The 14,795-nt window shown below is 39.8% G+C and overlaps 1 protein-coding gene across 2 annotated transcripts; it reads left to right on the top strand.

Annotated features, from left to right (window-relative positions):
- Window positions 1-29: 29 nt before the first annotated feature.
- LOC117306905 (mitochondrial tRNA-specific 2-thiouridylase 1-like) lies at window positions 30-10,507 on the top strand. 2 transcript variants are annotated; one of them, XM_033791474.1, is made up of 11 exons: window positions 30-163; window positions 1,088-1,183; window positions 1,816-1,981; window positions 2,437-2,630; window positions 4,301-4,473; window positions 5,322-5,375; window positions 6,067-6,133; window positions 6,953-7,053; window positions 7,874-8,015; window positions 9,094-9,176; window positions 9,687-10,507. In XM_033791474.1, exons 2-11 carry the CDS (start codon window positions 1,099-1,101, stop codon window positions 9,822-9,824), a joined length of 1,203 nt encoding a protein of 400 aa, XP_033647365.1. In that variant the 5' UTR covers window positions 30-163; window positions 1,088-1,098; the 3' UTR covers window positions 9,825-10,507. The 2 variants fall into 2 exon arrangements, with proteins under 2 accessions (XP_033647365.1, XP_033647364.1); XM_033791473.1 differs by having other exon boundaries at window positions 30-198.
- The last annotated feature ends 4,288 nt before the right edge of the window (window positions 10,508-14,795 follow it).

Here is a 14,795-nt window from a genome sequence, read left to right as displayed (position 1 = left end):
TGTTATTGCGTAATCTGCTCTTCGCACGTGATGATGTGACAACAACACTCTTGAGTTTTTATTACCGACCTGACATTTCAGCGCATGTGATCCATGATGCGAGTTTGATGACAATTACACCAGTGTTTTGAATAAGGGAGAAGGAAAACCTCCATAAGTGAATGTATATGATCGCTGCAAGTGTGCTGTAAACTAAATGTAATTTGTGAATGTGAAAGCGGGGAGAGAACGCAGTCATTCCTTCCCTGCTGTGCTCGGCAATGTCACTGTCACTCTCAGATGAGAATGTAAACATTGCAGAGTGCGGTGACCCTTCACTTGTTGACCTAGTTTTGAAGTAAAGTTTTCGCTAATACAATAATACCATTCACTTCATGAAATTGAGAGTAATTTGTTGTGTATAGCAACAAGACACGAGACTTAGTATAGTACTAGCATGGAGGAAGAAAGGTAGTATAATGATGAGTTGTTTTATTGTTGTTGAGATGATCTCCCAACAAGGATAATCAGCAAAACCCACAGGGGGTTATACACACCAAGCTGGCAACAGCCAATCTCTCTCAGTCTTATAAGGTTTATCGCAATTACAGCCTGACTGATTTTGCTGAATTGCCGAAAGGCACTGTGGGATGGAAAAAGGGGCTGTACAGGTAAGCCCCCTTTTCCATCCCACAGTGCCTTTCGGCAATTCAGCAAAAATAGTCGGGAGGTAATTGCGATAAACCTTGTACAAACATTGGTTTAACGTCTATGATTATGAACTTCAAGAATCAAGAAATTTTGATACAGTATAACTAGACAACAATACCTCTTCTAGTCAATTGTGAAATCAGCGGTTAGCTAGGGGATTCAAACCTACACCCTTGTGATTGCAATGCAAGTCCTGCAGTCTAACCGCTTGACCACGATGACTTAACTAGACTTTTTATATCTCGCTACTAGTGTATAAATAGCCCCACTTGTGTGGCCAACTCTGAGAATGCTTTCAGAGTTGGCCAAAGTAAACGGCGAGAGGAGGGTTACGTTATTACAACTACTCAACCATGTAGAAATTAAAATCCTACTGACCTCGTTTTTAATTCTTAAGGTGAAAGTGCAATGACCGGTCGAATGAAGCACATTGTTTGTGCCATGTCTGGTGGTGTGGACAGCAGTGTGGCAGCACTTCTTTTAAAGAGTCGAGGTAAATAACAAGTCTGAAGCTAGATGCGTCTTTTTTGTTAAAAATATTCATTCTTAAATTTTTATATTTTATATTATTTGGATGTTTTAGGTTGAACAATGACAAATTTAGTAATGCAGAACCATTAACTGCCCTGTAACCTGGGAAGCGGCAGCTAGGGGATCACCTGAAGGGAATGCAACTTTTTATATTGCATGTGTTTAAAGGCAGTGGACACTATTGGTAATTACTCAAAATAATTATTATCATGAAACCTTACTTGATTATGAGTAATGGGGAGAGGTTGATAGTATAAAACATTGCGAGAAACAGCTCCCTCTGAAGTGACTTAGTTTTCAAGAAAGAAGTAATTTTCCACGATCTAGATTTCGAGACCTCAGATTTAGAATTTGAGGTCTCGAAATCAAGCATCTGAAAGCACACAACTTCGTGCGACAAGGGTCTTTTTTTCTTTCATTAATATTTCGCAACTTCGACGACCAATTGAGCTCAAATTTTCACAGGTTTGTTATTTTATGCTTATGTTGAGATACACAAACTGTGAAGACTAGTCTTTGACAATTACCGATAGTGTCCACTGTCTTTAAAGTAAAAGCTAACCAATAACTTGTTGGTCTCAAATTTGACCCAAGGTTTTAGGGTGACGGGACTTTTTATGCGCAACTGGGACGCTTTAGATGAAACCGGAGTCTGTACTGCAGACAAAGATGAGGAGGACGTGCAGTTCGTTTGTGACAAACTCAACATCCCGTTTCATCATGTCAACTTTGTCAAAGAATACTGGCATGATGTTTTCAGGTGAACCTTTTTATTTATTAAAAAAATAAATTGTTTTGTTTTTAATTGCAAGTCGCCAGACACACAAGGCCTGAAGGCCCCTTCAAGGTGTGGGCTACAATTACTGTTTTCCAGAGGCCGTTGCCACCTACTCCAAGGGCTGAAACAGGGTTACCCCCTTTTACAGTCCATACGGATGTAGGCTTGTGTATCGTCAATCCAAAGCCTGGCCGGTAGAGCAGAACCCACACTCTGCTGATCAAACACCTGTTTAATATCAATGGTATCACAGGCATATTACTGTGGGTTCGAATCCCACCCGAGTAATATGCCTGCAATTTTTGTTCACAGGGCTCATGCTAGTACAGTGCTAACACACATCGGTGTATAGGCCTATGGTTAAAACGATAATAATTATTTTTTATACCTGATGCAAGTTTTCCATCTATTAAAGATATTGTTGTTGTTTATTTCAGTGAGATGTTGAGGCAGTACCAGGGAGGTGTCACACCTAACCCAGACATCTTATGTAACAAGTTCATCAAGTTTGATCGCTTGTTGCAATATAGCAGGGAGACACTGGGTGCAGATGCCTTGGCTACTGGGCACTATGCAAGGACTGATGCTGGGGAGCAAATCCTGGAGGATGGCTGGCACTCAAAGCAACATTGTAAGTGTTTTTTATTATTTTTTGTAATGCAAGTTCGCCCCAAACAAGGCTAAAAGCCCTTCTAGGTAGAGAGCTACAAAGAAGAAAACTAAGAAATGCAGCCGTCGATTTCACAAAACTCGATCTTCCTAACTTAAGACTAATCTTAGGACTTAGGACGAGTCCCAACCCTGCACTGTAGCATGCAGACCTTAAGATTAATCCTAAGTTTGGAAGAGTTACTCGTCCTAACTCGAGATAAGACGAGTCCTAACTCTTTGTGAAATCGACGGCAGGAGACTTAGTGGAGCTGAAGGTAGGAATTGACATTCCTCTTAAAAGATGGCAGATCATAGGATGAAGGGAAACATACACCAGGCAAGGAGATCCAAACAGATGCAGTACATGGGAAAAAGCTACTGGAGTAGGTCTTTGTTCTACATCTTGACACAGCGGTTACTGGGGCAATGTATATAAATCTCACAGTTAAAGCCAGTTCATACTTCCTGTGATTGAAATTGCAAAGCGAATTTAGGCGTCACAGGGCTACCCTCGCAGCAAATGTTTTTGCAGGAGTTGAACAAAGTTTAACCGTTGCAAATTATTCACTGATAATTGTGATGCCAAATTTGTATCGCATTCATTTGCATGAAGTATGAACCGGGCTTCAGTTGGTTAGACTCTAACTTAGAGAGGCAATGTACATAAATCTCACAGAAAAGCCTGGTTCATACTTCCTGCGAATGCAAATGCAAAGCAAATTTTGACACCTCGGGGGCTTTTTGCTGCAAAATTTTGTAGGAGTTGAGCACAGTTCAACTGTTACAAATTATTCAGTGATAATTTGTGATGCCAAACTTGTATTGCATGAAGTATGAACCGGGCTTCAGTTGGTTAGAGGGGCAATGTACATTCTCACAGTAACTCTGAATAACTCAGATGACAATGATTTTGACAAAGAGAAAGTTTTCTACCACATAAATCCTCTTTTAAACACATCACAGTTTTCTCCCTTACAGGTACTGGACACTATTGGTATTTACTCAAATTAATTGTTAGCATAAAAACTTACTCAGTAATGAGCAAAGGAGAGCTGTTGATAGTGTAAAACATTTTGAGAAACGGCTCCAAACCCTGGTACAGGACTCTGGATTAAGTGTTGAGGAATGTTTGTAACGAGTTGAGAATAGCAGACAATGGTCAGTATAATGGTTTTCTTGTAACACATCCAGTGGACACCAGAAGGCGCTTAGTGCCCATCAGAAGAAAACAAAATATATTAAAGACACTGGATAGCTTTGATAATTGTTAAAGATCAGGTTTCTCGCTTGGTGTATCTCAAATAACAATAAACCTGTGAAAATTTGAGCTCAATTGGTCGTCGAAGTTGCGAGATAATAATGAAAGAAAAAACACCCTTGTCACACAAAGTTGTGTACTTTCAGATGCTTGGTTTCGAGACCTCAAAATCTAATTCTGAGGTCTTGAAATCAAATTCGTGGAAAATTACCTCTTTCTCAAAAACTTTGTTACTTCAGAGGGAGCCGTTTCTCACAAATTTTTATACTATCAACCTCTGCCCATTACTCGTTACCAAGTAAGGTTTTATGCTAATGATTATTTTGAGTAATAACCAATAGTGTCCACTGCCTTTAAAGTAATCATAACTTTTTTTCTTTTTTTTCATCTAGCTGTCAAGTTATTGCAGGCAGCGGATTCTGTCAAAGACCAGACGTTCTTCCTCTCCCAGATATCCCAGCATGCATTGCAGAGAACCCTGTTTCCAATAGGTGACCTGACCAAGGCTGTTGTGAAAGAAATGGCCGCGAGGGCTGGGCTACAAAGAATCGTCAAACGGAAAGAGGTAGATGTAACTGTTGCTGTTAAAATATTATCACAGTAGCTATGTTTTTCCCTGCAACTATTGAGGACTAGACCTATAACTGGGCTGTGAAGCCTTTGAAATATTTATGAGGCTCCTCTAGAAACAAGTCAAATGGTAGCCTGAACATCTGACGTCACACTTCGAGGCAACGACCCTGCACGTGAATAACGCAAGAGACCTGCCTCCAAACCAGCGTGTACATTCACCTTTGACCTTCATTCATTTCACATAGAGATACGCAGTCAAATTTTATGGCGGACGTGATAGGCATCTATGGAAAGCTCATGACACGGCACGTTTATCAAATGATATCATTGTATCCAAAGGAATCACTGGTTCTTTATAGCAGGGACCTTTCTTTATCTTTGCGGATAAAAAATAGGAGCCCAGTCTAGTCAAATGGCTACCTGGCGAACAACAACCTTCAAATTCTTTTACTCAACACAAGATGAACAGTAGAGGGCGCTATTCAATAAATATGGTTCAGTAAGACTACTACAAAGGCCGTTACAAAACCACGGCTTCCGGTTTGGACTCGGCTTCAGGCTCTTAAAACGCAAAGCACGCTCAATTGCCAAAACAACTGCGAGTGCCAATAGCTAGTCTGAGCCGAATCTGGAGTCAAAGCCGTGGTTTCGTAAAGGGCCATATAGACACAGGTAGTTCAAGTTGTTTTGTCATTTTCTTCAGGTTTCTTTTCTTCTTGGGAGTTTCCATGGGACTTGGTTAGAAATGACATTAGATATTTTGCATAGACCTATAGATATGATCACATCAACAGAAATCAACGTACAGTTGATTGTGTTTAATGTATTCTTGTGATTCAGAGCATGGGTATCTGCTTCATCGGAACGAGGAAGTTCAACAACTTCATCCAAGAGGTAAATAAAATCCATCTTTGCTTTAACTGATCTAAATACTAGTGCTTGGCAGCAACACATATACTGTGACAATAAATATGCTCCCGCCAAACTTTCAGCCACTCACTTGCAAGACCAATCCTTAATGGTCAACCTTGTTAATCAAGCCAAACAAACTTACGTACATGTATAACCTTGCTCTCATTGGTCATGTTGGTTGCCCTGAATATCCTTAACTTCACAGGTCACACTTTGTGAACTCTAACACACACAACAAACGACAGTGTAAAGCCAGGGCTTGTGACACATATGCAAGGGGTTTATCTTGAATCATAGAGTCAATTCAATTAGCTTCCTTGTGGTGACGCTGCGGTGCTCACTCGGGTGAGCCCCTGCCATGAGCTAATCAAACGATCACTTGCCCTCTCGTGGTGCCGTCATGCATGCACCTGGGGCCAGCACCAAGTGACCCACTGACTCGGGTGAGCCCCTGGAATGACGTTGAAGCTATTCAAACAAACCGGGGGCAGACCGAGGTCGACCCAGGGAAGCTAATCTATTACGCACCCTATAAATGTCAGTATTTGTCAACATATAGAATCTGTAAGACATCACATTACATCACATTGATATAATGACTGTTTTGGAGCCATTTTCCTATATCCAAGAAGTGCCTGATTTTGATTTTCCTTTGTTGTTCTTCTTTTGTCAGTATGTAGAACCCAGGTCTGGTAACTTTGTTTCATTAGAAGATAACAGAGTAGTTGGCAAGCATAAAGGTAAGAACCCTGACTATAGAAAACACACACCTGTCCAAATTCAAATTTGAAAAACAAAAAATGGGTTAAAGATGTCTATTAACCCTCCAACTGTCTGACTAATCAATATTATCAACTGTCATTTTGAATGATAGATAAAGACTATGCCAGCCTGTAATATATTATTTTGTGGTGAATGCATCTACAAACGTACATTGGAAGTACTGAACATTGGGTGCGTTCGATTAGCTTCCCTGGTTTTATCCAGGTCTGCCCCCCGGTATGTTCGAAGAGCTTTGAAGTCATTCCAGGGGCTTACCTGGGTCAGCCCCAAGTGCCCTGCTTGTGGAGTGGGTCACTTTGGGGCTGCCCCCAGGTGCATGACGCCACCACGAGAGGGCAAGTGCGATCGTTCAACTAGCTCTTGTCAGGGGCTCACCCAAGTGAGCACCACATCACAGGGTCAACACAGGGAAGCTAATCGCACGCACCCACTGACTCCCAAAATGGCACCATTAAGATTATTGGGACGATGATGTAATGATTCATTTCATTTCACCTATTCTGGTTGTGAAGGCAACTTCTTTCAGAAAAGCAAATTTAATCACTGTACTAGCCAAGAACCCAATGAAGAGAAGACATGTAAAGGAAGTTTAAGTTTTAGATGTGGGAGGAAAACCCCAGATAATTATTCCAGGGAAAAACCAACCCAGTCAGGTAGGGACTGACAACCCAATCCACATTGTGCACCTGGAGTGATTCAAACAGGGGTCCTTGAGGTGGAAGGCGAGGAAAGATACCACTACGCCAACCTGACGACACTGTTCTATTACCGCGCAGGTCAGTTCCTGTATACAGTCGGACAGAAAGCTAAGATTTCCGGAATGAAGGAAAAATGGTACATCGTGGATAAAAACCCTTTATCCAATGAGGTTATTGTGGTGAGATTTCTGAGTCTTTTTAATGTTTACAATGGGAACTCTTTAAAATTTATGTAACAAGCAATAATTGTATCAGGGTTAATGAAAATTTTGAGGGTTTAAAAGATTTGTCTGAACTATAAGCGTCTTGTCCAAGGTTACCATGTTGCAACAGACCTAAGCTGCTTAATCAGAAAATACTGCTTAGCAAATTTCTTTGCTAAGCAAACATTTAGTGTGGCACCAGTTGCAGCAATGTAAACTTTATGGATTTGTGGCTGGTAACCAGTTTCTCTTAAAGGAACACGTTGCCTTGGATCGGACGAGTTGGTCTATAAAAAGCGTTTGTAAACGTTTGTTATAAACGCATATTGGTTGAAAGATCTGTTAAAAGTAGAATACAATGATCCACACAAATTTGCCTCGAAATTGAGTGGTTTTCCTTTTACTCTGCGAACTAACACGGTCAGCCATTTATGGGAGTCAAAGCCATAAGTGGCCGACCGTGTTAGTTGACGAGGTAAAAGGAAAACCGTGTTTTCAAGGCATGTTTGTGTGGATCATTGTATTCTACTTTTACAACATCTTTCTACCCATACGCATTTTATTACAAACGCTTTTCAAAGACCAACTCGACTGATCCAAGGCAACGTGTTCCTTTAAGCAAGATCTGTCTGTGCTTAACAAGTTTGCATGCTTACAGTACACTGTCTTTGGCCATCTGAACCTAAATGCAGTAATCAGACATGATGACCCTGAAATGATTGACTGTATCCCTCTCAAACTAAGTAAGATTATTTAATTAATGTTACTTCAATGTTCATTGTCTGTCTCTCATCAGGCCCCCAACACGAACCATCCAGCTCTTTTCTGCGAGGCTATGTTTACAAGTCCTGTACACTGGATACATGAAGCACCAAGGCAACTACTTCAAGACCAAATGTTGGATTGTGACTTTAGGTTCCAGAATACGGATCCACTCGGTAAGAGTCTCAAGGAAGCCTGGGCGAATAGTGTGACTAGTGTCATAGTCGCGACTATTGATTGCTTAGAGCAAGTTCGAGAGCGCACATTTAGTCCACCAGTGGTCGACCACAGACTAGCAACGCACATGCGCAGTGACGTACTCACCCGACTGACTCGTTTGGTAGTCTAGTCAACCTTCCACCTTTTCGCTGAAGTGTCACTGGTTCCCCTCTGCGCTTAACACATGTTGGAATGGAACATGCTGTTGGGACCAGTGAAGAAACCATGGGCTCGAGGCTGGTTCCAAATGGTCGACCACAGTAGTCAACCAATGGTCGACCAGCCTGGGTTCGAGTCAAAATGGTCAACTCTTAGTTAACCATTGTGCACACTTGAACTTGCTCTTAGTTGAGTCGTGACTACTGTTTTCCACTACTCAGTTAATCATGCTGACATGACTAACATAATTAGTCGCAATTCCTACAAAAATAGTTGCCACTACCTAATTACTGAACCAATTTTGTCGCTTATGACTATTCACGACAACGTAATTTACTTACAAAACACAAACACCAGTGACACAATCCTTCAATCCTTTCAGCATGAACTTAACTGTTGCACCTGTGGCAAACATGATGCCGCAATCTTGTGAATTAAAAATTAGTCGCGACTAGTGTCAAAGTCCCGACTATTCGAGTAGTTAATTTCACTAGTTGCCCAGGCCTTGTCTCAAGATTTGCATTTAGGCTGGCTAAGTGGTTTCTTCCTGCCTTGCACCTCGGGGGACCCCGGTTCGAATCCCAGACCAGAGTCCTACGAGAGGGTTGGGTTCTCAGTCCCTACCTGGTCCAATTTAAAAGAGCTGCTGAGGCAGAAAATATAGCTTGACACATTTCTTGGCTAAGCAAGAAAAGACAGAGGTACCAGTTGTAGCAATGACTACTGTATGGTAGTCTTTCTGGTAACCCATTTTGTGATAAGCAAAAGTTGTTCTAAGAAGGTTTTTCTGCACACATGCTGTGTGAAATTGGGCCCGTGCTGCCAGTGTGTAACTTCAGAAATGTAGAACTATTTGTGTTTTTTGTTTTCCCCCAGTGAGATGTACGTTAACATTGAGCAGTATGGGGTCAGTTATTGTGTCATTGAGTCGACCACTACGAGCCATAACACCAGGACAGGTAGGTTCTGACTTCACATTTAAAGCTATAACTCTATGAAAGGTAACGGACGTTTCATTAGAAAGTAAAACACAGTTCCATATTATTTTCCTTCGGATGGGTCGTAAAGCCGCTGGTCCAGTGTGTTGTATAACGCACATAAACGAACCCAGGGCCCTTATCGAAAAGAACAGGGGTCCGCCACAGCACCTCTAAAGAGTAGGTAACTCAACACCTCAACTAATGGACCAGCCGTTGATTTCACAAAACTCTTCTTTACTTATGATTTATTTTATCACTTGTTATGACTCAACCCTGCACTGTAGCATGCAGACCATAAGATTAATCCTAAGTTAGGACGAGTTACTCGTCTTAACTCGAGATAAGACGAGTCCTAACTCTTTGTGAAATCAACGGCTGATCCATAAAGCATAATCGGTCTACTAGTGCAGTCCTTGAGTTCGACAGAATCAAACAAAACATGCAGTTCGGGAGGTTAGATTTTAATAAATTTAGTTTTATTTGTTGCAGTATGCCGTTTTCTACCTGGGAGAGGAATGTCTCGGGGGTGCAATCATCTTGAAACCAGGTCCATCCCTTCATGTTCTCAATCGGAAAAACTACAAGACCGAAGAACTGAGAATACCTACAGCACAGCAAGAGTCATGACAACTCACGAGTGAAACACAAATGAAGTCTCTGCTCCCAGGCCAACTGAGTCATGACAAATAGTTTATGAGTAAAACACTAAGGGAGGAATATGAACTCTCTGCTTCCAGGCCAACTGAGTCATGACAAACAACTCACGATGGAAAAACAAACTGAGGAATATGAGTTCACTTCTCCAAGGCCAACTGAGTCATGACAAATAATTCATGAGTAATGACGCAGCAAGAAAGAAACACTCTCTGCTCCCAAGCCAACTGAGTCATGACAAATAACTCATTGAGGAAACACCAAGAGAGGAACAGGAACTAACTGCTCCCAGGCTAACCGAGTCAAGACAAATAATTTATGAGTAAAACACTTAGGGAGGAATATGAACTCTCTGCTCCCAGGCCAACCGAGTCATGATAACTCATGAAGGAAGCAGCAAGAAAGAAACACTCTCTGCTCCCAGGCCAACTGAGTCAGGACAAATAACTCATGAATGAAACACCAAGGGAGGCACAGGAACTCACTGCTCCAAGGCCAACTGAGTCAGGACAAATAACTCATGAATGAAACACCAAGGGAGGCACAGGAACTCACTACTCCAAGGCCAACTGAGTCATTACTGAGTCGTGACTCGTGAGTGAGACACTAAGGGTATGTTCAGACAGCGTACTAAGTTAAACCCGAACCGGTTTAACTTCTACGAGCAGCAGGGGGTGGTCGTAAAAATAAAAAACCCTTGCGTTCAGACAGCACCGAGTTAAATCCGATACGGTTTATCTTTGGTTTTAAGAGGTCAAAGCAAACACGACCCCGTTACTCTAACATCCTGTTTATTGGCCTGTTCATTGGTCACAGTGTGTTTACATATGATTACAGAGGTCAATGGGTCGTCTGTTGTGAGTTAAACCGGATGTGGTATTTTTTATTCTGTCCACACACAGTGTTAAAAGTTAAACCCGAAGCGGTCTAAAGATAAACCCCCTCCCTGGACGGTTTATCTTTTGCGGGTTGAACTCGATTCGGACTAACTTTATAACCGTTCAGACACACCGAGTTAATCTCGATCGGGTTAAACCATGAGTTAAACCAACTTTAGTACTGTGTCTGAACGACCTCTATGAGAAGAACTGACTGCACCCAGTAGGCAAACACGTTACCTGGACAGTGTTTGTTCAGCATGCAATATGACATGCCCATCCATGCTAAAGTGGTGTAGAGTTTCATCCATTCACAAGATACAACACCAGCAGAAATGAGCTAAAGACCAACTTAGATATTGGAACGATGGGATGATTAATTTAAAGGCCAAATTTCATGGCTCTTCTTACGGAAGCAGGGAATTAAGTGCAGGCAAAAAGGGTTACTAGCCATTCTTCGCTTCAAAGCTAGCGCAGAAAAACTTTTGATTGGGTTATTTAAAGACAGAACAGAACACAATAAACAAGTTAAAGGCACTATTGGTAATTACTCAAAATAATTATTAGCATAAAACTTTACTTGGTAACGAGTAATGGGGAGAGGTTGATAGTAAAAAACATTATGAGAAACGGCTCCCTCTGAAGTGGCGTACGTGGTTTTCAAGAAAGAAGTAATTTTCCACGAATTTGATTTCGAGACCTCAGAATTAGATTTTGAGGTCCCGAAATAATGCATCTGAAGGGTGTTTTTTTATTTCATAGTTATCTCGCAACTCCGATGACCAATTGAGTTCAAATTTTCACAGGTTTGTTTTGTGCATATGTTGAGATACACCAAGCTAGAAGACAGATCTTTGTGACAACTACGAATAGTGTCCAGTGTCTTTAAATACTAACAGTTCATAAGTAAGACCTTTGTTTCTTACCACCAGAACTCAAACAAAGATAAAAGGGCTATGTCACAACCATGTTCATTTGACATCCTGCAACATTTATTCGATCATCCCATCTGAAAACAACCTAATATTAGTGCATTGATAATGATCAACATAAACCTACATGTACACATTGGAAGTCACTCTTTATCTACTACAAAAAAAATAATATATAATATAATAGGTCATATCTCTTACTTCAACTAGGCTACTACAAAAATAGCTGTTCACATCTCTCGTATAGGACTAAAGCTTCAAATTTTCTAAAAATAAAAGGGGAGGTGCACATACAAGTCGCTGTAGCTTTTTTATTTATTTTTATATCAAAAACATGTTGATTTTGAGTAGTCTGGTGCATGCATAGCCCCCAATCTCCCATTAAACTAAAATGTGGCTTATATGTTAACTTACAATATTTTGTTATTGTTAACAATTTTTCCAACCATCTTATAATTTAGGAGTTTTCCATTATTACAACCACATCATCCTGTATTGTGTTTCTCTATTGGTCCAGATTGTTGGAATCTATAGAAATAAACTGTGTAATTGGTCATAATTTGAAAGTTGTTTGTCTGTCTCCGTGTCCTTATGTCAGTCCTGGTCAGCACTGTTGGAACAAAAAAGTCAAGTCGTAGGAATTCAGGCCTTTAAAGTATAATAACAAATCTGAAAACTATTGTTAAGAAGTCAAATTCTGGCTTCAAATATTGCATTCTAAATTGCGATACTATGGAATGCATGTGTATGATCATATATGAAAAAAGCAGATTGATGCATTGTGATGTTAAAAACGGTGTCTTATGATTGTCAATGGATTGGTCAGAAAGGAAACCAAATGTCGCTGTCATTTATAACTGTCAGTTACTTGTCAAATGGTTGGTGTCAAAGGTCAACTACTTCTGTCATCTTACAGTGAAGTGAAAGATGTTAATTCTAAAGGAACCAATCAGGGGCAAATTTTTAAAAGCCTATAAGCACAAAAACTTGCTAAGCACAGACAAATATTGCTTAACAGGAACTGGTTACCAGCCAAAATGACATTAAGTTTACATTGTTGTGACTGGTGTTTCACTCAATTTTTGCTAAGAAAATAATTTTTTCAAGCAGTTTTTTCTCCTTATTGGGCCATGTGCTAAAACATCCTCACCAAGGACCTTTCATAAAGAAATATTTACATCGCAAAAACTATGCATCGTCCCTTAAAGCAATTGGACCCTTTCGGTAAACAGTGTTGTCCAAGGCCCACACTTTGTGTACCACAACTTCTATATCAAATAACAAACCTGTGAAAATTTAGGCTCAATCGGTCATCATGTTTCCGCGCTTTTCGCCGTGTCATGACATGTGTTTAAAATAAATCCGTAATTCTCGTTAACGAGAATTTATATTGTTTTTCTGTTTTCTCAAAAAGAAAAGCATTTCATGGAATAATATTTCAAGAGAAGTCTTTCACCATTGCCTTCTGTAAACCCTGTAAGTTACAATGTATTTGTAAATCTGTGAACTTTTATTTTTTTTTTCTGAACCGAAAGGGTCCAATGGCTTTAAACATCAAGTTATAAACCCCAAGGGAAACTGACTGAGTAAATTTGAAATAATTTGGGGTTGAACAAAGACAATTTGGACCTTAACCAATGACCTCTGGTTTCAATGTCCCTTATACATGTAAGATGGCTACTGTCAGGTTGGTTAAGTGTCATGTCACGCATGTTTTCAGTTGATTGGTCAAAAGTGTCAGTCAGAAAAAAACTGTCCGGTTTTTAAGAGTCAAATAATAGTTCATTCTAAACATTAATTTGTCAACTGCAAGGAACAAAATAAAATCGGGATATCTGGGAAGTAAAAACACAAAAACTTTCACAACAACTCAGTGAAGTATAGTTTTTAAGACTGGGTACACAATAATATACAAAGAAAAAGCCTTGTTAATATAAATATAGAAATGGATTAAAGCTAGAACCTCTGGTAATATTGGGTTATTTTTCTTATCTTTACAAAACACTGTTAAGCAAAACCAAGTGGTCTTTGATCTAAATAGCTGATGTGTTTTAAATCACTGTTAGTAATACATACTGTCTTTGTCAACACAGAAGCTACACACGTTTCTCCAGATAGTTTCTATAAGGTTTACACCGACCGATTATTTACAAATTTTTCTTTAAGTAGAACCAGCAATACATACAGTATATCTAGAACATCGTCGTTATTTTTTCTTAGCAAAAATAAGAAATTCTACAAACAATCAAAAACCTTGGACATGGTTTTTCTATATTCAGTGTAAAACTGCACTCGTGCTGCAAATTCATTCAGAATTTTGAGGTTAAGCTGATAATAAATTTAAAATGCATCCATGTTGTCCCCTAAGACTTTTCCTGCACAGACAGTGGCTCATCTTTGATCTTTTTACACAGCTCTTGTTAAGGATAAAATACATATTCTTAAAATGGAATGAAATTTATTTGTTTTTTAAGCCCATGATGGTAATTTTCGAAAAGATACTTTAACCAAGTATACATTCAACTAAAAATACTCAAAGATGTTGTTGAAACAAATATAAATAACCTGCATGTGAAAAAAAAAAATGAGAATTTTTGTTTTTGTCACCAACAAGAAACCAACGCTACACACCCGTACGAGGCAGTTACAGTGCTGGAATGCTTTTATACTCAACATTAATACAAGCTCAGTGCTTACCCTGGCTGCCCGCGAGTAAGGTTACAAAGTTTATTGCTCGATTTGTTTTAAATACACCTCTGCCTAAAGATTCCTTCACTCACATCTAGTATACAAGAAGCGGGAGAACCATAACAATGCTCACAATGTAGACAATTAAATAATGAAGAAGATTGTTAAAGGGAAGCTACGCTATTGGTAATTGTCAAGGACCAGTCTTCTAACTTGGTGTATCTCAACATATGCATAAACTAACAAACCTGTGAAAATTTGAGCTCAATTGGTCATCGGAGTTGGCAGAAAATGATGAAAGAAAAAACACCCTTGTTGGACGAATTTGTGTGCTTTCCGATAGGATTAAAAGACTTCTAGCTAGAAGTCTTTTAATATTTTAGTGAGAAATTACCTCTTTTTCAAAAACTACGTAACTTCAGAGGGAGCCGTATCTCACACATAGT

Source organism: Asterias rubens, chromosome 2 (genome assembly GCF_902459465.1).
Source record: "Asterias rubens chromosome 2, eAstRub1.3, whole genome shotgun sequence".
Lineage (NCBI taxonomy): Eukaryota > Metazoa > Echinodermata > Asteroidea > Forcipulatida > Asteriidae > Asterias > Asterias rubens.
This window is presented reverse-complemented; position numbering and strand designations above follow the sequence as displayed.

What these genes read in the sequence shown, in the direction of transcription:
- LOC117306905 (XM_033791474.1), top strand. Translation starts at nt 1,099, where the DNA reads ATGACCGGTCGAATGAAGCACATTGTTTGTGCCATGTCTGGTGGTGTG. An exon ending in ACTTCTTTTAAAGAGTCGAG is followed by an intron (nt 1,184 to 1,815) that starts GTAAATAACAAG and finishes ATTTGACCCAAG; the next exon opens with GTTTTAGGGTGACGGGACTT. An exon ending in TATCCAATGAGGTTATTGTG is followed by an intron (nt 7,054 to 7,873) that starts GTGAGATTTCTG and finishes GTCTCTCATCAG; the next exon opens with GCCCCCAACACGAACCATCC.